The following is a 24,506-nucleotide window of genomic DNA, read 5'->3' as shown; positions in this document are numbered from 1 at the left end:
ATGATCTGTCACATGATCTCAGTATATATACACAGGTTCTGAAACACCCCAGAGTCTGCAACACCACTAAGCAAGGGACACCACCAAGAAAGCAGCACCATGAAGACCAAGGATCTCTCCAAACAGGTCAGGGACAAAGTTGTGGAGAAGTACAGATCAGGGTTGGGTTACTAAAAAATATCCAAAACTTTGGACATCCCACGGAGCACCATTAAATCCATTATTAAAAATTGAAAGAATATGGCACCACAGCAAACCTGCCTGGAGAGGTCCGCCCACCAAAACCCGCGGACCAGGCAAGGAGGGCATTAATCAGGGAGGTAACAAAGAGACCAAAGATAACCACGGAGCTGCAAAGCTACACAGCAGAGATTGGAGGATCTGTCCATGGGACCACTTTAAGCCGTGCACTCCACAGAGCTGGGCTTTATGGAAGAGTGGGCAGAAAAAAGCCATTGCTTAAGAAAAAAAATCAAACACATTTGGTCTTCGCCAAACGGCATGTGGGAGACTCCCCAAACATTTGGAAGAAGGTACTCTGGTCAGATGAGACTAAAATTGAGCTTTGTGGCCATCAAGGAAAACGCTATGTCTGGCACAAACCCAACACCTCTCATCACCCCGAGAGCACCATCCCACAGTGAAGCACGGTGGTGGCAGCATCATGCTGTGGGGATGTTTTTCATAGGCAGGGACTGGGAAACTGGTCAGATTTGAAGGAATGATGGATGGCGCTAAATACAGGTAAATTCTTGAGGGAAACCTGTTTCAGTCTTTCAGAGATTTGAGACTGGGACGGAGGTTCACCTTCCAGCAGGACAATGACCCTAAGCATACTGCAAAAGCAACACTTGAGTGGTTTAAGGGGAAACATTCAAATGTCTTGGAATAGCCTAGTCAAAGCCCAGACCTCAATCCAATTGAGAATCTGTGGTATGACTGAAAGATTGCTGTACACCATCGGAACCCATCCAACTTGAAGGAGCCGGAGCAGCTTTGCCTTGAAGAATGGGCAAAAATCATAGTGGCTGGATGTGCCAAGCTTATAGAGACATCCCCCAAGAGACTTGCAGCTGTAGTTGCTGCAAAAGGTGGCTCTACATTGACTATTTATTTGGGGATTGAATAGTTATGCACGCTCAAGTTTTCTGTTATTTTTTGTCTTATTTCTTGTTTATTTCACAATAAAAAATATTTTGCATCTTCAAAGTGGTAGGCATGTTGTGTAAATTAAATGATACAAACCCCCAAAAACTCTATTTCAATTCCAGGTTGGAAGGCAACAAAATAGGGAAAATGCCAACGGGGATGAGTACTTTCGCAAGCCACTGTATGTATATACATGTACATACTCAGTGAACACTGGTCACTTTAATAATGTTTACATACTGTTTTACCCACTTCATACAGTGCCTTGCAAAATTCATCCCTGTGGCGTTTGTCCTATTTTCTTGCTTTACAACCTGTAATTTAAATGGATTTTGTTGATCCCTGCCTACAGACAGAAACTAAAACAAGAGGCTCCCACGCTGAGGTCTGTCCAACGCTGGTCCGACCAAGCTGACTCCACACTCCAAGACTGCTTCCATCACGTGGACTGAGATATGTTTAGTATTGCGTCAGATAACAATATTGACGAATACGCTGATTCGGTGTGCGAGTCCATTAGAACGTGCGTTGAAGATGTCGTTCCCATAGCAACGATTAAAACATTCCCTAACCAGAAACCGTGGATTGATGGCAGCATTCGCGTGAAACTGAAAGTGCGAACCACTGCTTTTAATCAGGGCAAGGTGACTGGTAACATGACCGAATACAAACAGTGCAGCTATTCCCTCCGCAAGGCTATCAAACAAGCTAAGCGTCAGTACAGAGACAAAGTAGAATCTCAATTCAACGGCTCAGGCACAAGAGGCATGTGGCAGGGTCGACAGTCAATCACGGACTACAAGCAGAAATCCAGCCCAGTCACGGACCAGGATGTCTTGCTCCCAGGCAGACTAAATAACATTTTTGCCCGCTTTGAGGACAATACAGTGCCACTGACACGGCCTGCAACGAAAACATGCGGACTCTCCTTCACTGCAGCCGAGGTGAGTAAGACATTTAAACATGTTAACCCTCACAAGGCTGCAGGCCAAGACAGCATCCCCAGCCGCGCCCTCAGAGCATGTGCAGACCAGCTGGCCGGTGTGTTTACGGACATATTCAATCAATCCCTATACCAGTCTGCTGTTCCCACATGCTTCAAGAGGGCCACCATTGTTCCTGTTCCCAAGAAAGCTAAGGTAACTGAGCTAAACGACTACCGCCCCGTAGCACTCACTTCCGTCATCATGAAGTGCTTTGAGAGACTAGTCAAGGACCATATCACCTCCACCCTACCTGACACCCTAGACCCACTCCAATTTGCTTACCGCCCAAATAGGTCCACAGACGATGCAATCTCAACCACACTGCACACTGCCTTAATCCATCTGGACAAGAGGAATACCTATGTGAGAATGCTGTTCATCGACTACAGCTCAGCATTCAACACCATAGTACCCTCCAAGCTCGTCATCAAGCTCGAGACCCTGGGTCTCGACCCCGCCCTGTGCAACTGGGTACTGGACTTCCTGACGGGCCGCCACCAGGTGGTGAGGGTAGGCAACAACATCTCCACCCCGCTGATCCTCAACACTGGGGCCCCACAAGGGTGCATTCTGAGCCCTCTCCTGTACTCCCTGTTCACCCACGACTGCGTGGCCACGCACGCCTCCAACTCAATCATCAAGTTTGCGGACGACACAACAGTGGTAGGCTTGATTACCAACAACGACGAGACGGCCTATAGGGAGGAGGTGAGGGCCCTCGGAGTGTGGTGGCAGGAAAATAACCTCACACTCAACGTCAACAAAACTAAGGAGATGATTGTGGACTTCAGGAAACAGCAGAGGGAACATCCCCCTATCCACATCGATGGAACAGTAGTGGAGAGGGTAGCAAGTTTTAAGTTCCTCTGCATAAACATCACAGACAAACTGAATTGGTCCACTCACACAGACAGCATCGTGAAGAAGGTGCAGCAGCGCCTCTTCAACCTCAGGAGGCTGAAGAAATTTGGCTTGTCACCAAAAGCACTCACAAACTTCTACAGATGCACAATCGAGAGCATCCTGGCGGGCTGTATCACCGCCTGGTACGGCAACTGCTCCGCCCACAACCGTAAGGCTCTCCAGAGGGTAGTGAGGTCTGCACAACACATCACCGGGGGCAAACTTCCTGCCCTCCAGGACACCTACACCACCCGATGTTACAGGAAGGCCATAAAGATCATCAAGGACATCAACCACCCGAGCCACTGCCTGTTCACCCCGCTATCATCCAGAAGGCGAGGTCAGTACAGGTGCATCAAAGCTGGGACCGAGAGACTGAAAAACAGCTTCTATCTCAAGGCCATCAGACTGTTAAACAGCCACCACTAACATTGAGTGGCTGCTGCCAACACACTGACACTGACACAACTCCAGCCACTTTAATAATGGGAATTGATGGGAAATTATGTAAATATATCACTAGCCACTTTAAACAATGCTACCTTATATAATTTGACTTACCCTACATTATTCATCTCATATGCATACGTATATACTGTACTCTATATCATCGACTGCATCCTTATGTAATACATGTATCACTAGCCACTTTAACTATGCCACTTTGTTTACATACTCATCTCATATGTATATACTGTACTCGATACCATCTACTGTATCTTGCCTATGCTGCTCTGTACCATCACTCATTCACATATCCTTATGTATCTATTCTTTTTCCCCTTACACTGTGTATAAGACAGTAGTTTTGGAATTGTTAGTTAGATTACTTGTTGGTTATTACTGCATTGTCGGAACTAGAAGCACAAGCATTTCGCTACACTCGCATTAACATCTGCTAACCATGTGTATGTGACAAATTTGATTTGATATATTGTATTCTAGTCATGGCTCATCCTATATAACTACTGCTGTACACACCTTTTCTAATAATATACTGTCCATACTGTCTATACGCATCATTCACATACATACAATATGTGAACCCACGAGTGTGTGTGCGTGCGGGCGTGTGTGTGTGTGTGTGTATGTACAGTACAATTGGTCAAGACAGAGGTCACCACTCACAGAGGCGACACTCCCACCAGAGACCACTGTTACTGCAGCCTCCCATCATTCAGGAAACAGATGGAGACAGAGAGAGGCTGAGTAACATCATAGGAATTAAACACTGCTTTTACAGTGTAAGTTCATAGTTATGAATATGATGAATCATGAGAGCAAGTAGAACTATGACTAATCATTGAGAGCATTGAGAGTATTCATTGATATTGTATTGCAAACAAGCATAGCTTCTGGCTAAAGTGTTTGCATTCTTTGCACTGTAACAGATTTGTTTGCGTGATGAGTAAGCTTACCTGAAACCTGAAGTCATGCATTAGCTCCCAATACTAATGCCTAGACTTTAGCTCAGTAGGCTAAATCTATATTGTGTTGCACAGACGGCCCAGAATACAATTCAGTCAGTTCGGCCTACATACAGTAGTCTTGCCATGTAGTCATTGTTAATTCCTCACAAACCTGGTTAAAGAAAGGTTAAATAAAAAGACTTGCGTAACTTTATTTTCAGTTGTGGATTGTCATGGAAACGGGTATGTGTAGGAAAGTAAGCATGCCACTGATCAAAGGCCTTATCACACACATCTGTTAACTGCTTCCGTTCAGGGGTAAGGCTCGGTGGTTAAAGGGAAGTTTGGGGAACTTTTTTTATGTGGTTTCAATGGTAGTTGGTTGAAATGCAATGGGTTGCACTATACAAGATGATTCTGAAGTTAACTGGTATTTACCTATTATTTATTACTAGATATACAGTATATCAATGGGTACTTCGTCATACTTGTTAAAATCATTTATCAACATTTAAGAGTTTGTTTCCAAAATGCTATATCCACACATTTGTCACATTTGAGTTTTTTCATCAGAAACGATTGCCTATGGGTACCTTCATGAGATGTTTTATTCATAGATTTTAAATGTGTATGACAATGCTATATGTCCATTGTTTAGCTGGAATGGTATGTTTGTATCTCGTATATTTTACTCCGGTATGTGGTTGTCTCACCAAGTTATCTTACAGTTTTGTTTAATCGCTTTGGTACTATTTTCACAAGTATGTGGTAGAATTTCACAACTCTTTGTACAAATCTCAAAATAGATCATCAAAAGGCTGTACATCACACAGTAACTTTTTCAAATCAAATCATGTTGTATTTGTCAAATGCGCCGAATACAACAGCCACCTTACAGTGAAATGCTTACTTACACGCCCTTAACCAACAATACAGTTTTAAGAAAATCCCTAAAAAAGTAAGAGATAAGAATTACAAATAACTAAAGCGCAGCAGTAAATAATAATAGTGGAGCTATATGCAGGGGGTACCTGCTTGGGGGGGGTCAATGCAAATAGCCTGGGTAGCCATTTGATTAGCTGTTCAGGAGTCAGGAGTCTTATGGCTTGGGGTAGAAGCTGTTTAGAAGCATTTTGGACCTAGACTTGGCGCTCCCGTACCACGTGCCAAGCGGTAGCAGAGAGAACATTCTATGACTAGGGTGGCTGGAGGCTTTGACAATTTTTAGGGCCTGGTATAGAGGAAGGAAGCTTGGTACTGGTGATGTACTGGGCTGTATGTACTATCCTCTGTGCCTTGCGGTCAGAGGTCGAGCAGTTGCCATACCAGGCAGTGATGCAACCCGTCAGGACGCTCTCGATGGTGTAGCTGTAAAACCTTTTGAGGATCTGAGGACCCATGTCAAATCTTTTCAGTCTCCTGAGGGGGAATAGGTTTTGTCATGCCCTCTTCACTACTGTCTTGGTGTGCTTGGACCATGCTAGTTTGTTGGTGATGTGGACGCTAAGGAACTTGAAGCTCTCAACCTGCTCCACTACAGCCCAGTCGATGAGAATGGGGGCGTGCTCGGGCCTACTTTTCCTGTAGTCCACAATCATCTTCTTTGTCTTGATCATGTTGAGGGAGAGGTTGTTGTCCTTGCACCACACGGTCAGGTCTCTGACCTCCTCCTTACAGGCTGTCTCATCGTTGTCGGTGATAAGGCCCACTGTACCACTGTTGTGTCATCAGCAAACTTAATGATGGTGTTGGAGTCATTTGGCGGTGTTGTAGTTGTTCACCAAACCTAATCAGTGTTACATCTACAAATACCTTTCATAAAGTAATTGCCTTTACAGTGCAATACTCACAATACTTCTTATTTGTTTAAATATACTTGACGATCACTTAATCCAACTGTGCTTAATGTTAATCACTTAACTACTTAGTAAACCAATAGATTTTAAACTGGTTGGTCTACTATATATGGATTTTGAGAACTACAGAAATAGAATGTGTGTTTGTAATGTATAAACATCTAAATGATATGTATGATACATGATAACCATACATAATGACTACTGTAAATGATAAACATCTAAATGATATGTATGATACATGATAACCATACATAATGACTACTGTAAATGATAAACATCTAAATGATATGTATGATACATGATAACCATACATAATGACTACTGTAAATTATAAACATCTAAATGATATGTATGATACATGATAACCATACATAATGACTACTGTAAAGTATAAACATCTAAATGACATGTATGATACATGATAACCATACATAATGACTACTGTAAATTATAAACATCTAAATGATATGTATGATACATGATAACTATACATAATGACTACTGTAAATTATAAACATCTAAATGATATGTATGCTACATGATAACCATACATAATGACTACTGTAAAGTATAAACATCTAATGACATGTATGATACATGATAACCATACATAATGACTACTGTAAATTATAAACATCTAAATGACATGTATGATACATGATAACCATACATAATGACTACTGTAAAGTATAAACATCTAATGACATGTATGATACATGATAACCATACATAATGACTACTGTAAATTATAAACATCTAAATGATATGTATGATACATGATAACCATACATAATGACTACTGTAAAGTATAAACATCTAAATGACATGTATGATACATGATAACCATACATAATGACTACTGTAAATTATAAACATCTAAATGATATGTATGATACATGATAACCATACATAATGACTACTGTAAATTATAAACATCTAAATGACATGTATGATACATGATAACCATACATAATGACTACTGTAAATTATAAACATCTAAATGACATGTATGATACATAATGATAACCATCTAAATACATAATGACTACTGTAAATTATAAACATCTAAATGACATGTATGATACATGATAACCATACATAATGACTACTGTAAAGTATAAACATCTAAATGACATGTATGATACATGATAACCATACATAATGACTACTGTAAATTATAAACATCTAAATGACATGTATGATACATGATAACCATACATAATGACTACTGTAAATTATAAACATCTAAATGACATGTATGATACATGATAACCATACATAATGACTGAACACTGCAATTTCTTTCAAATGGTATAACACAAGGGATAGCAACAAATCAAAATGATATCAGAGAGGTGGGCATGGGCCCCATCAAAGAGGTCAAAGAGGCGGGCACAGAGGTGATAACAAAGAGGTGGACATCAGAGAAAGGGAGGCAGATGGCAGGGAACTGTTGTGTCTAAGGAAGTCCTGCCCACGTTGACCATGTGGTAAAAAGGCCTTACCATGGCAGAGGCTGCCTGAAGTTTACCCCAGTCTGAAAATATCAACTGTCTTCGATCATGAGAACATTTAATCAAGAAAACCGTTAAGTCTGTGGGACTTGACTAACCATTACAGTAAATATGTTATAGACTTACAGTATGATCCATTGACAATATACCCTATTGTCAGAAGACATCGTGTTTTTAAGGGTGATGATTGTTGGAACAACCTGGGTGGAACCACTTTGGCCAACGGGTGACCGTCCATGTGCCTAGACAATGTGGGGGAAAAATCTCCATGTGACCAGCTATCTCTAAAGACGGTGTGGTAAGAGCCATTCCTTGGAGTGATTGTGGTTCTCAGTAAAATTGAGCAGGCCTGTCAAGGTGAAGGGGTCATAGACACTATATGACCAAAAGTATGGACACCAGCTCATTGAACATCTCATTCCAAAATCATGGGTATTAACATGGAGTTGGTCCCCCTTGGCTGCCAGCCTCCACTCTTCTGGGAATCCCTAGATGTTGGAACACTGCTGCGGGGACTTGCTTCCATACAGCCACAAGAGCATTAGTGAGGTTGGGCAATTAGGACTGGCTCACAGTCGTTGTTCCAATTCATCCCAAATGTGTTTGATGGGGTTGAGGTAGCGTTCTCCTGGCATCCGCCAAACCCAGATTCGTCCATCGGACTGCCAGATGGTGAAGAGTGATTCATCACTCCAGAGTACGCATTCCCACTCGTCCAGAGTCCAATGGCGGTGAGCTTTACACCATTCCAGCCAGTGTTCTTAGGCTTTTGTGCGGTTGCTCAGCCATGGAAACACACTTCATGAAGCTCCAGACGAACAGTATTTGTGCTGACATTACTTGCAGAGGCAGTTTGGAACTGAGGACAGACTATTTTTACGTGCTACGCGCTTCAGCACTCGGTGGTCCCGTTCTGTGAGCTTGTGTAGCCTACCACTTCGAGGCTGAGCCGTTGTTGCTCCTAGACATTTCCACTTTACAATAACAGCACTTACAGTCGACCAGGCAGCTCTAGCAGTGGCATCCTATGACAGTGCCATGTTGAAAGTCACTGAACTCTTCATTAAGGCCATTCTACTGCCAATTTTTATGGAGATTGCATGACCGTGTGCTCAATTTTATACACCTGTCAGCAACGGGTTTGGCTGACCGAGCCTAATCCACAAATTTGAAGGGGTGTCCACATACTTTGTATATCTAGTGTATGTCATTGTGTGACAATGTCAGGTTCCACATGCAGAGGTGTTTCAGACATGGTTTCGGGGGCCATCCCCGATTTGCGACCCTATACCTGCCCCCATTCTCTCCTTTCCTCAACCCTATTGAGGATTTTTTTTCAGCATGGAGGTGGAAGGTGTACGATCACCATCTCCATAAGCATGCCACCCACCCTCCTTCTGGCCATGGATGAGGCATAATATGACATCAATGCAGACCAATGTCAAGCTTGGATTTGTCATTCCCAAAGGTTTTTCCTGCGGTGCATGATCAATGAGGGCATTCACTGTGATGTGGATGAAGAAACACAAACAATGGACATTAGACATGTGGAAATCTGTCCTTTGGTCTAATTAGTCCAAATTTTAGATTTTTGGTTCCAACAACCATGTCTTTGTGAGACACAGAGTAGGTGACCGGATGATCTCTACATGTGTGTTTCCCACAGTGAAGCATGGAGGAGGAGGCGTGATGATGTGGGGGTGCTTTGCTGGTGACACTGTCAGTGATTTATTTAGGATTTAAGGCATACTTAACCATAATGGCTACCACAGCATTCTGCAGCGATACGCCATCCCATCTTATTTGCACTTAATGGGACTATCATTTGTTTTTCAACAGGACAATGACTCAACACACCTCCAGGCTGTGTAAGGGCTATTTGACCAAGAAGGTGAGTGATGGAGTGCTACATCAGATGACCTGGCCTCCACAATCACCCGACCTCAACCCAATTGAGATCGTTTGTGATGAGTTGGACCGCAGAGTGAAGGAAAAGCAGCCAACAAGTGCTCAGCCTATGTAGGAACTCCTTCAGGACTGTTGGAAAAGCTTTCCAGGCGAATCTGGATGAGAAAATGCCAAGCGTGTGCAAAGCTGTCATCAAGGCAAAGGGTGGATACTTTGGAGAATCTAAAATATTAAAAGTATTTTGATTTGTTTAACACTTTTTAAATGTTTTATTTAACTAGGCAAATCAGTTAAGAACAAATTATTATTTTCAATAACAATTTTCAATGACAGCCTAGGAGCAATGGGTTAACTGCCTTGTTCAGGGGCAGAATGACTCGAACCACCTTCAGGGGATTCGATCATGCCATCTTTCAGCTATTATTCCAATGCTCTAACCACTACCTGCCGTTACTACCAGGGTGTAAGATATTATTAAAAATCCGATAACTGTAATCCGTTATGTTACAAGCAAAAATATTGTAATCAGATTCCAGATACTTTATAAAAACTAGATGATTGCTTTGAGGATTACTTTTAAATTCTTGGACACTTGTTTACTCAATGACATTCAAATCAGCATTGAAAAAAGGTGCACGTTTAAGTGTGTTCCACCTGAGCGAGTCTGACCCCAAGTCAGAGACCACTACGATGGCACACCAAATGTGTTTGATGGTTCGAGGGAAAAGAGCAGGAATAGGTTTTTGTGGGCTACAGTCCAAGCTGTCTTCCAATGGTGCAACTGCTGTTGGCATCCAAAGATTATTCTATTTGAATAAACGCTTGGATGTAAGGATGACAGCAGTGGTGTAGTCTACATATTATTGATATCTACATAGAGCATTGATGTGAATCACATTGCTGCTCTCTCATTTTGCTATTTGTGCCTTACGGATTGTGGTTGTTGTGGATGTTATGGATGGTCAGTCCTTGCATCTATAGCTCTGTCTATAAATCTGAGAGTGGTTACATGTCTCCAGGCCCATCCCTCAGCTTTTTAACAAAACAGAGGCGGGGCGGCCGTTTTGTTATAGTTTCATCTGTGGATTTGCCCTTTTAACAGCTGCATATGATCAAGATATCAGCATTTATTTTTCAATGCGAATCAATGAGCCCAATCAGTCCTTCATGACAACAAATCATAAACCACAGAGTAGAGTTGGCTAATAAGTCCTTAGTTTTAGGGTCCTCCTCAGGTAAAACAATTTGGCTAATCTATACTTCCATATTTATAAGTTCTATTCTTGAAGATCAAGGGGATTAACATTTATTGGAATGACTGGAATTTTGACAGACTTTTGGGGTTTTTAATGTACTTTTTAATATAATTTAATCATATTATTATACAGTGCCTTGCGAAACTATTCGGCCCCCTTGAACTTTGCGACCTTTTGCCACATTTCAGGCTTCAAACATAAAGATATAAAACTGTATTTTTTTGTGAAGAATCAACAACAAGTGGGACACAATCATGAAGTGGAACGACATTTATTGGATATTTCAAACTTTTTTAACAAATCAAAAACTGAAAAATTGGGCGTGCAAAATTATTCAGCCCCCTTAAGTTAATACTTTGTAGCGCCACCTTTTGCTGCGATTACAGCTGTAAGTCGCTTGGGGTATGTCTCTATCAGTTTTGCACATCGAGAGACTGACATTTTTTCCCATTCCGCCTTGCAAAACAGCTCGAGCTCAGTGATGTTGGATGGAGAGCATTTGTGAACAGCAGTTTTCAGTTCTTTCCACAGATTCTCGATTGGATTCAGGTCAACGTTTTTTAATATTGATGTCACAAATGTATAATTTGTACATTTCTTTATCAACATTTTAGTTTGTTTTTTTACATTTGACTGTGTAAAATCTAGCAGTACTACTTATTTCTCTGAGCGTGAGGTGAAATTATAGCATTTTGCAACAAATAGCATTTGTCTTTGAAATGACATCATTCAGTAATAGGCTAGATTTTAAACAGATACATGTCTGTCATTGAACAATCCCATGCCATGATTAGATAAATAATAATATAATAATAATATAATAATAATAGATAAATAATAAACACAATAATCTCTTTCATAATTCATTTAAGAATATGTATATAGCGTTTTGGAATTAAACTCTTCAATTGCTAACTCTGCAAAACATTGTTGATATACCATTGCCCATACAATCAAGCCATTTAAGTGTCCATGGTGACAGTTATTTAAGTAGTAGCCTCTCCTGACCTTTACAGTAATGTCTACTGTAAGGATGCAGAATAGTGAACCAGTCTGATGTATTTGTTCCTGGCTGTAAATACTGTTCCATTCTCACTGGGGTAATCTACTGTTGCCTGGCAGGCTGTGTTTCCACTGTGTGTCTTGGCCCCTTCTCTATGTCAGTGGGGGCTGCTGAGGGGAGGACGGCTCACAATAATGGCTGGAATGGAGTAAATGGAATGGTATCACAAAGACATGTTTTCCATGTGGTGTATATCCCTCCACTGACTCCATTCCAGCCACGATTTCAGCTCGACCTGTTGCTCCTCAGTCAAGAGACTTTTCTTTAAACAGCAAATGGTGCTTATCTTAAACCCCCCCAAAAAAAGGTTACTCTCTCTGCTCCTCTCAGAATATAGTACTGGTCAGTTGATAGGTCAAAACCATATGGTTGTCATGACATATTGCGTTTGTTCCTTAATATGAAGTTATTAGCAAGTGAAGTGAAAACGTTGCCTAAAAACGTACAGTGACTTCAGAAAGTATTCACACCCCTTGCATTTTTCCTAATTTTGTTGGGTTACAGCCTGAATTTAAATGATTTTTTATTTATTTAGATTAAATGTAGATTTCTTTTCACTGGCCTGCACACAATACCCCATAATGTCAAAGTGAAACTATGTTTTTCAAAATATTTAAACATTTATTAAAAATAAAAGGCAAAAATGTATTGTGTCAATAAGTATTCAACCCCTTTATTATAAGAAGCCTAAATAAGTTCAGGAGTAAAAATGTGCTGAACAAGTCACATAATACGCTGTATGGACTCACTCTGTGTGTCATAATAGTGTTTAACACAATGTTTAAATGACTACTTCATCTATGTACCACACACATACAATTATCTGTAAGGTCCCTCATTTGAGCAGTGAATTTCAAACAGATTCAACCACAAAGTCCAGGGAGGTTTTATAATGTCTCGCAAAGAAGGGCACCTATTGGTAGATGGTTAAAAATACATCAGACATTGAATATCCCTTTGAGAGGGGTGAAGTTATTAATGACACTTTGGATGGTGTATCAATACACCCAGTCGCTACAAAGATACAGGCGTCCTTCCTAACTCAGTTGCCAGAGAGGAAGGAAACCGAGGCCAATGGTGACTTTAAAACAGTTACAGAGTTTAATGGCTGTTATGAGAGAAAAATGAGGATGGATCAACAACAATGTAGTTACTCCACAATACTAACCTAATTGACAGAGTGAAAAGTAGGAAGCCTGTACAGAATAACAATATTCCAACACATCCATCCTGTTTGCAACAAGGCACTAAAGTAATACAGACAAAAAAATATGCTAAAGCAATTCACTTTTTGTCCTGAATACAAAGTTGTATGTTCGGGGCAAATAGCCTAAAACACAATGCAAAATCTACACTGGAGTTGCTTACCAAGAAGACAGTGAATGTTCCTGTGCGGCCGAGTTATAGTTTTCACTTAAATCTACTTAAAAAATGATGTCAAGACCTGAAAATGGTTGTCTAGCAATGTTCAACAAGCAATTTGACAGAGGTTGAAGACATTTGAAAAGAATAATGGGCAAATGTTGCACAATCCAGGTGTGGAAAGCTCTTAGAGACTTACCCAGAAAGACTCACAGCTGTAATCACTGCCAAATGTGTTTCTACAAAGTATTGACTCAGGGGTAAGAATACTTATGTAAATGAGACATTTCTGTATTTAATTTCCAGTACATTTTCAAAAAATGTCTAAATCTTGTTTTCACTTTGTCATTGAGGTACTGTGTGTAGATGGGTGAGAAAGAAAATCAATTTAATCAGTTGTATTTGTCACATTCGCCAAATACAACAGGTGTAGACTTTACCGTGAAATTATTACTTACCAGCCTTTTCCCAACAATGCAGAGTTAAAATGGCGGAGATATTTGCAAAAGATAAACAAGGAAATAGTAACACAATAAATGAACAATAACGAGTCTATACAAGGAGTACCGGTCCCGATTCAATGGTCAGGGTACGAGGTAGATGAGGTAATATGTACTTGAAGGAAGGGTAAAAATGACTAGGCAATCAGGATAGATAACAGTTTTTTTACAATCACTTTGGCACTAACCCTCTAGACACAAAAGTCACAACCAACGAGCAAAATGCTCATTTTCAAAACTCTAACACTTTTTCCAATTGCTTGGATACAATACACATAAAGCTAAGATCATTTGTTCATTGAACTAAAATCAACTGTTCAAAATGACACAACAACATCAAAGTATTGTATTACAAAAATATAAACGTAACGTGTTTCATGAGCTGAAATAAATGATCCCAGAAATGTTCCATAGGGATGGTGGCAGGTTAACACCAGACGTAACGCCAGACGTACTGTGGAACATGAACCAATTGGACTACATTATCTATGGATGTAATATTTCATCATCATTCTTTATCAGACACTGTTTCTATGGTCCCATGTACCACTTTTCCAGACCATGTTTTCAGATTTGACATTACTGTACACTCACCGGCCACTTTATTAAGTAAACCTATCTAGTACTGGGTAGGACCCCCTTTTGCCTCCACAACAGACTGAATTATTCCTGGTGTTGTACGTTAAGAGATGCCCTTCTGCACACCACTGTTTTACTCTCTACTCTATATACTCTCTTCTCTATATACTCTATATATTGAGTTGCAGGCAGCCACATGATTCGCTGTTCGAATGTAACAGTCCTTGATGAGCTAAATCAGGTCTGTAGAGCTGATGGCATGACCTATGTCATTGTGTGGGATAATGTCAGGTTCCACCATGCTCAAATGGTGCAAGCATGGTTTCAGGCCCATCCACAATTGACCACCCTGTGCTTATCCCCATACTCTCCTTTCCTTAACCCGATTGAGGAATTCTTCTCCACATGGAGGTGGGAGGTATATGATAGGCTCCCTCACGAACAAGCCACCCTTCTCCAGGCCATGGATGACGCATGCAATGACATCACGGCAGACCAGTGTCAGGCCTGGATTCGCCCGAAGATTCTTCCCAAGATGTTTGGCTATTGAAAACATCCATTGTGATGTGGATGAGAACCTTTGGCCAAATCCACAAGACAGGGTTGATGGAAATATAGAAGTGCAGTGCAGTGATGTTTTACAGTAAGCCAGGTGAGGAACACTGCAGTGATGTTTTACAGTAAGCCAGGTGAGGAACACTGCAGTGATGTTTTACAGTAAGCTAGGTGAGGAACAGTGATGTTTTACTGCAGGTGAGGTGATGTTTTACAGTAAGCCAGGTGAGGAACACTGCAGGTGAGGAACACTGCAGTGATGTTTTACAGTAAGCCAGGTGAGGAACACTGCAGTTGATGTTTTACAGTAAGCCAGGTGAGGAACATGGCAGTGATGATTTTACAGTAAGCCAGGTCAGGTGAGGAACACTGCAGTGATGTTTTATAGTAAGCCAGGTGAGGAACACTGCAGTGATGTTTTACAGTAAGCCAGGTGAGGAACACTGCAGTGATGTTTTACAGTAAGTCAGGTGAGGAACACTGCAGTGATGTTTTACAGTAAGCCAGGTGAGGAACACTGCAGTGATGTTTTACAGTAAGCCAGGTGAGGAACACTGCAGTGATGTTTTACAGTAAGCCAGGTGAGGAACACTGCAGTGATGTTTTACAGTAAGCCAGGTGAGGAACACTGCAGTGATGTTTTACAGTGCAGTGATGTTTTACAGTAAGCCAGGTGAGGAACACTGCAGGTGCAGTGATTTTACAGTAAGCCAGGTGAGGAACATGGCAGTGATGTTTTACAGTAAGCCAGGTGAGGAACACTGCAGTGATGTTTTATAGTAAGCCAGGTGAGGAACACTGCAGTGATGTTTTACAGTAAGCCAGGTGAGGAACATGGCAGTGATGTTTTACAGTAAGCCAGGTGAGGAACACTGCAGTGATGTTTTACAGTAAGCCAGGTGAGGAACACTGCAGTGATGTTTTACAGTAAGCCAGGTGAGGAACATGGCAGTGATGTTTTACAGTAAGCCAGGTGAGGAACACTGCAGTGATGTTTTATAGTAAGCCAGGTGAGGAACACTGCAGTGATGTTTTACAGTAAGCCAGGTGAGGAACACTGCAGTTGACCTTTAACTGTTTTTTATTTTTTTGTTGTTAATTATTTTTGCTTTGATTCAAAGAAACATATGTTGTGATTTTATTTTATTTCATCAATAAATTTCATATTTTGTTCAATTATTCCACTGTGTCTGTAGTATTCTCTCTACTAGTCCTTTTACAGTGTATTATTTACATGTAGTAGCATAAGGAAACATGTATCACATATTTTGTACTACAATATTTAATGATTGTACGAACAACTACACAGTGAAACTATCTGTATCTTGTGTGTGGGTGATCTAAATGAATGGTCCTATGGTATTTCATGATAAATTAGTTATTTGAACCAATGATTCTGCAAGTGCAAGGTTTCTTTAAAGATATGAATGCACAATGTAATGTTTTGAACATTGGACAGAACGTGTTACAAGTGATGACCGTTTTGAGTTTTGTGTCTAGAGTTTTGAAAAAGGACCACAAGGTTCTGAAATTAGTGCCAAAGTGATTGTTAAAAACTGTAATAAACAGAGTAGCAGCAGTGTATGTGAAGAGCGTGAAAGAGTTTGAATGTGTGTGTGTGTGTGTGTGTGTGTGTGTGTGTGTGTGTGTGTGTGTGTGTGTGTGTGTGTGTGTGTGTGTGTGTGTGTGTGTGTGTGCGTGTGTTATGTGTGGTATGTGTGAGTGTGTTGGTAGAGTCCAGTGAGTGTGCATAGAGCCTGTGCAAGATAGTCCAAATCAAATCCACATGCACCGAATACAACAGGTGTAGTAGACCTTACCATGAAATGCTTACATATGAGCCCCTAACCAACAATGCAGAGTTTTAAAATAGTAAGACACAATTTCTAAATAAATGAAAGGAAAACAGTAACACAATAAAAATATAATAACAAGGTTATACACTCAACATCTATTCTACATTGGTTCAATGTCATTTCAGTGAAATGACGTGGAAACAGTGCTGATTCAAACATTGTGTGTCCAGTGGGTTGTATGAAGTTCAGCCAATGTCGATAGATAAATAGTAAATAATGGTACATGCAGGGTACACAAATAAAGTCCTTCTGTGTGTGACCTAGTTGTGAAGGACTTTAGGCCTGTTCTACAGACAGATGTTATCTGGATCTGTGGGAGGATTGGACCCAATGACTGTAACTCAGAGTCCGAGGTTTACTCATTACCAAGATATACAATAATGCACAATGTGCTATACTATTAAAAATAACTATTTTAGAGTTTCACCACAATCTCTCTCTCTCTGTCTGTGTGTTTGTGTGTGTGTGTGCGTGTGAATGTGTCCATGCGTGTGTATGTGTCCATGCGTGTGTATGTGTCTGTGACTGAGGTCATACAGATTTAGACCCTGCCAAAGTAATCAATAGGAATAAATCCTGTTTTAACCTTGTAAATGCCACAGAGACCTACTGCATACACAGTTTGGGAAAGCAGTACATAGCTCTTCCTGCTGTCTGAGCACAGTCATTGCCATTGGATTAGTATTACTAGAAGTGATGTTTCCAGATCTGTTATGGTTGGAATGGCCACCATATTAGGGAACGTTCAGAATTGAATATAGCTTTATTAACAAACAACTCAACTGACATTGGAATATCCAATCCGTTTCGCATGTTCCTTCCATAACCTGTTTTACTGTTGTTGTGGGGTAAGCTCTGTCTTCCTGTGTTGGAGTAAGGAACACACGGTTTACATTAGCTGATACTCCATGGAACACTCTTTCTGTGTCACTTCTGGTCAGACGTACTGTACCTCCCGTCTCAATGAAAGCATTCGTAATCTCTATTTAGCTAGCACATGGGGTAAAAACAAGTCTTCAGCCACTGACATTGTTCATGCAGTATAAGGAAACACACACAGACTTACAGAGATGGACACAATGAATCGCAACAATATAAAGAACAGTCAAATGTGGATGGTGAATAATTGAGCCCAGAGGAGAGAACAATAGATAATTTCTATCTGACTGTCCATCCGTCCATCCACCCGTCTGTCTGTCTGTGTGTGTGTGTGTGATTAAGCTGAATAAGCAGGATTTCCAACACAGGAAAGAGTTCACAGAGGCCTTCCCAAAACACACACCACAACCACCGGAAAAGACATGAGGGAAATCAAGGTCAGTGTGTGTGTGTGGGGTGTGACAGTGTGTGTCTGTGTGTCTGTGTGTGGTGTGTGTACGTCACACTCTCTTTTCAACAACAGACTTTAGGAAATGGGGAACACTGTTATCAGGAAATAAAGAAACCCCATTGTGTCTGAAATGAACTCTCACGCCCTATCTGAGACACACAGGCCAAATAACCAACATACCCCATGACAGGGACAGGGAACTTTATGTTGGATCCAGGAATAGATTTCACCTACTGTGTGCCAACAACATCTATGAGAAGTTAACAGATGTTCTGTCTGCCTGGGTACAGTTTGTGTGTGTGTGTGTGTGTGTGTGTGTGTGTGTGTGTGTGTGTGTGTGTGTGTGTGTGTGTGTGTGTGTATGTATGTGTGCGTGTGTGTGTGTATGTGTATGTGTGTGTGTGTATGTGTATGTGTGTGTGTGTTTATTTATTTATTTCACCTTTATTTAACCAGGTAGGCAAGTTGAGAACAAGTTCTCATTTACAATTGCGACCTGGCCAAGACAAAGCAAAGCAGTTCGACAGATACAACGACACAGAGTTACACATGGAGTAAAACAAACATACAGTCAATAATACAGTATAAACAAGTCTATATACGATGTGAGCAAATGAGGTGAGAAGGGAGGTAAAGGCAAAAAAGGCCATGGTGGCAAAGTAAATACAATATAGCAAGTAAAACACTGGAATGGTAGTTTTGCAATGGAAGAATGTGCAAAGTAGAAATAAAAATAATGAGGTGCAAAGGAGCAAAATAAATAAATACATTAAATACAGTTGGGAAAGAGGTAGTTGTTTGGGCTAAATTATAGGTGGGCTATGTACAGGTGCAGTAATCTGTGAGCTGCTCTGACAGTTGGTGCTTAAAGCTAGTGAGGGAGATAAGTGTTTCCAGTTTCAGAGATTTTTGTAGTTCGTTCCAGTCATTGGCAGCAGAGAACTGGAAGGAGAGTGTGTGTGTGTTTGTGTCATATACAGAAAGAGTTAAAGATGTTAATCCTTTAAAAGCGTCTGGAACATGTACCTCTTCTATACTATCAATGAGAGTAAGGGATGCTAAACACACATGCATGCACGTGTAGACACTGGCTGATATTTGACAAATGACAATCAATGTACCCCCCTTTGGAAAGCTAATCGGGGCAGCCATGTTACCCATCTGTCCCCTGAGTACTCCTGGCACACACACACACACACACACACACACACACACACACACACACACACACACACACACACACACACACACACACACACACACACACACACACACACACACACACACACACACACACACACACACACACACACACACACACACACACACACACACACACACACACACACACACACACACACACACACACAACACACTAATAATCACACACACACACACACACACACACACACACACACACACACACACACACACACACACACACACACACACACACACACACACACACACACACACACACACACACACACACACACACACACACACACACACACACACACACACACACACACACACACACACACACACACACACACACACACACACACACACACACACACACACACACACACACACACACACACACACACACACACACACACACACACACACACACACACACACACACACACACACACACACACACACACACACACACACACACACACACACACACACACACACACACACACACACACACACACACACACACACACACACACACACACACACACACACACACACACACACACACACACACACACACACACACACACACACACACACACACACACACACACACACACACACACACACACACACACACACACACACACACACACACACTAATAATCATCTTGCCATTGGCCCCACCCAGACATTGTCCCGAGACCTATCGCCTAGGTAACCGTCTGTAATGAGCCACCCTCAGAAATCCTGGCAAGGTGCTTGAACACACACACACCAGTGGCGTACCACAGTTTCCACTGAGTGTACAAAACTGAGTGTACACTGAGTGTACAACAACATTGAGTTGCGCCCCCTTTTGCCTGCAGAACAGACTCAATTCGTCATGGCATGGACTCTACAATATGTTGAAAGTGTTCCACAGGGATGCTGGCCCATGTTGACTCCGATGCTTCCCACAGTTGTGTCAAGCTGGCTGGATGTCCTTTGGGTGATGGACAATTCTAGCAGCATTGAAATTCTTAACACACTAGCACCTACTACCATATCCCGTTCAAAGGCACTTAAATCTTTTGTCTTGTCCATTCACCATCAATCTGTCTCCTCCCTTTCACCTACACTAAGTGGATTTAACAAGTGACATTCATAAGCGATCATAGCTTTCACCTGGTGACCATATGTCATGGTTGTGGGCTCCCAGAGCCTGTGGTTGTGGGGTGTCTGGTACGCCAGTGACACACGCACGCACGCACGCACGCACGCACGCACGCACGCACGCACACACACACACACACACACACACACACACACACACACACACACACACACACACACACACACACACACACAAACTCAAGCAGGCTATCCTTTTTTCCACATCCCTACATCACCACAGATACAGACGTTTTAATGAGTACTCCTCTTGCAGTTTACTTCAGTCTGAACATAACAAGACATGGAGGGGAAAAGGTAATGATCCCTCAGAAGTTTTTCCTTTGTACTTAAGAGTTCCAAGAAAACATTAACAAGAAAAACCTAAATACATTATACTTTTGAATGCTGTAGAATATGAACAAAGTCAACTTGGGAAGCAAAACAATAATTTGGTGGTTTATTGCAGTGAGAAAATGTTTTATGATGATATTTTCCACAGACCCATCTCTCCACACACAAATGCTAAGTTTTGTTTTTCCATTATGAGATCACAGTACGTGCCAGGGGTTTTCCTTCCCAAATGTATATCCAGAAATGTGGAGGGAAAGGAGGAGAGGAAGAGAATGAAGGAGTAACGAGAGCAGGAGTAGAGAGGATGATGAAAGGAAGAGAGAGAGAACAGGACGTTTGTGTTCATTTCTGTACCTGATAATGTCCCGTCCTCCATATATTCCGACCAGTCAGACGAAGCTTCCTGGAATTCTGATTGCTGATGTGAACCCCCGAGATGAAACAGAAAAGAGCACTGTCAATCACCTCTCAGGTCAAACACACACACGCACAAATGCGCATACACACACGCACAAATGCGCATACACACACGCACAAATGCGCATACACACACACACACACACACACACACACACACACACACACACACACACACACACACACACACACACACACACACACACACACACACACACACACACACACACACACAAAAACATTATGGGCATTAATATGGAGTTGGTCCTCCCTTTGCTACTACAACAGCCTCTACTCTTCTGGGAAGGCTTTCCACTAGATGTTGGAACATTGCTGCGGGTACTTGCTTCCATTCAGCCACAAGAGCATTACTGTTGGGCAATTAGGCCTGGCTCTCAGTCGGCATTCCAATTCATCCCAAAGGTGTTTGTTGGAGTTGAGGTCAGGGATATGTGAATTCCAGTCAAGTTCTTCCACACAGATCTCGACAAACCATTTCTGTTTGGACCTCGGGGGCATTGTCATGCTGAAACAGGAAAGGGCTTTCGCCAAACTGTTTCCCAGATTCGTCCGTCAGACTGCCAGATGGTGAAGGTGTTTCCTCTGCTCCAGAGTCCAATAGCGGCGAGCTTTACACCACTCCAGCGGATGCTTGGCATTGCGCACAGTGATCTTAGGCTGTGTGTGGGAGCTCGGCCATGGAAACCCATTTCATGAAGCTCCCGACGAACAGTTATTGTGCTGATGTTGCTTACAGAGTCTGTTTGGAACTTGGTAATGAGTGTTGCAACCGAGGACAGACAATTACTACAACTACACGCATCAGCACTCAGCGGTCCAGTTCTGTGAGCTTGTGTGGCCTACCACTTCGCAGCTGAGCCATTGTTGCTCCTAGACATTTCCACTTCACAATAACAGCACTTGCAGTTGACCGGGGCAGCACAAGCAGTGCAGAAATTTGATGAACGGACATTGTTGGAAGGTGACCATCTATTACGGTGCCACAATGAAGTAAGGTAATTCTACTACCAATGTTTGTCTATGGAGATTGCATGGCTGTATGCTCGATTTTATACACTTGTCAGCAGCGGGTGTGGCTGAAATAGCCGAATGCACTAATTTGAAGGGGTGTCCACATACTATTGTAAATATAGTGTAAGTCATGCAGGAAATAGCTATATAACGAAATTGTACAGGAGTGCTGTGACTGATACTTCAAATCATTCTGAAACGGGCATAGAAGTGTTTTGAGGTTGTATATTCTATGGATTAAAATGTAATTAGGCAGAGCAAGAAGTTTGAATCTATCTAAACATATTTTGTTCACTACTTGTTCTATCTCTATCTGTCTCTATTCTGACCATCCAGTTTGTTTGGTTAATGGCAACAGTTTCCCACTTCCTCTGTCACAGACAAAGCAGGTGGCCTACAAACACATCCGGCTCTCTGAGAGTAGGCCACAGATAAACCCTGACACACACACGCACACACACACACACACACACGCACACACACACACACACACACACACACACACACACACACACACACACACACACACACACACACACACACACACACACACACACACACACACACACACACACACACACACACACACACACACACACACACACATGCAAACACACAGACCCACACGACACATGCACAGACACACAGACACATAGATGTAAAGGGTATGGATCAAGAGATCAGAGTTACATCTGTTCCAGTTGATGGCTTAATAACGATACAAACGATTAGCGGAGAAGAATTACACACATCTGAACACATCACAGGACCTGGACTAAGATAGCCTATGCCAGAGATTAAATGCAAAACAGAAAATATCAGTAGTAGCGTTGTTCCACCAAATCGGTTTCTTTTGATTTCACCTAATTTTAACATTTTGTCATAAAGGTCACATGTTCATCTTAATAAAAAACACATTTTCAATAAATAAAATAATATAGTAATTGCCTAATAAGTGCAAGATAAAGTAAGAGGGTTGACAGTAACAGGGTTGACGATTTCATCTTAAATCACCCATAAATCCCCCTGTGACAGGGAGAATAGAAGCTTATTGTATGCAACATAATTTGTATGCAACAGATTGAAATAAGAACGTATTCTTAACTGACTTGCCTACGTAGTTAAATAAAGCTAAAAAAATATATACAAAAACAGTGATTGGCAATCTAGGTGGTGATGCTGGCAGACCAGCCTTCGTTGTGTTTTCACTGGCACACCAGCCTTTGCTGTGTTTGTCTGTGTAAAATAAGATTCATTCATTCATTCATTCAAAAACACAGATCTTGAAACAACCAATTCAAAAAGAAATACTGGTTTTGCTGACCAGCAAAGTTCTTAGAACTTCAAATCCTGATTACTTCAATTCCCTCAATTGGGATTTGAATTCACAACCTTACTGTTGCCAGCAACCAGAACTTCCTGCTACGCCGACTGATCTGTAGGTGTGAAAAATATTGTTAAGAAATTATAACCAGTTGACATTATGTCATTTGTCCCTATTGGGGAACCTTTTTGGGTGCCACGTACGACCCTGTGATTTGTCCATGTAGGTAGGAGAACCCTCGAGTTCCATTTAGAACACTCTCATGAAGAACCCTCTGGTTCCAGGTAGAACTAATGACAGGTTTTACAATTATACTTTTAGTATACTTCAGATGTGCTTATGGCACACAGTATAAAAAATACCTGTAATTCGACTGTAAGTTACCAGCTACTGAGTTGAAGTAAAAACACAGTATTTTTACTGTTAAATGAAGGTTTTATTAACCAGGTTTCCATTCAACCTTTGTAAGCGAGTAAAGTACATGACTAGAGGGAATGTGCCAATACCAGAGTTTTCACACTCGCTATATAACACATTTTTTCGTGAGAAAACCATCAGTATAGTTGAAAATGCGACGCAAACACATTTAACTTTTATTTTTTATTCAGCACATGTGAATTTACTCATATTGTTTTTATATTGAGAATATTTGTAACAAAATCTGTCGCCAATTGGATGGAAACCTAGCTATTGTTGTAAAATGACTTGTTGTTTGTTCACCGTACCTTGTAGGTGGGGCAAAGTGCTGGCAAGGGCATATTAGCATATTTGGGGACATGGTCCAAAGATGGT

General features: G+C 41.5%; 1 protein-coding gene and 1 long non-coding RNA gene across 3 annotated transcripts in view; one reads left to right on the top strand and one right to left on the bottom strand.

The window, feature by feature from the left end:
* LOC118401186 (protein FAM107B) overlaps nucleotides 1–24,506 on the bottom strand; it is a 73,639-nt gene that overhangs the window by 37,140 nt on the left and 11,993 nt on the right. Inside the window, exon 2 of the mRNA XM_035798481.2 lies at nucleotides 21,296–21,359. Coding sequence (XP_035654374.2) covers nucleotides 21,296–21,359 — 64 coding nt within the window. The remainder of the gene's footprint in view (nucleotides 1–21,295; nucleotides 21,360–24,506) is intronic.
* Nucleotides 4,797–16,479, top strand: LOC127910607 (uncharacterized). 2 transcript variants are annotated; one of them, XR_008075448.1, is made up of 4 exons: nucleotides 4,797–4,877; nucleotides 9,660–15,177; nucleotides 15,285–15,359; nucleotides 15,758–16,479. It is a non-coding gene; the product is annotated as an uncharacterized LOC127910607 (long non-coding RNA). The 2 variants fall into 2 exon arrangements; XR_008075449.1 differs by lacking the exon at nucleotides 15,285–15,359.

This window comes from Oncorhynchus keta, chromosome 22 (assembly GCF_023373465.1).
Source record: "Oncorhynchus keta strain PuntledgeMale-10-30-2019 chromosome 22, Oket_V2, whole genome shotgun sequence".
In the NCBI taxonomy this organism is placed as follows: Eukaryota; Metazoa; Chordata; class Actinopteri; order Salmoniformes; family Salmonidae; genus Oncorhynchus; species Oncorhynchus keta.
Note: the sequence above shows the minus strand (reverse complement) of the source record. Positions and strands in the feature narration are given on the sequence as shown.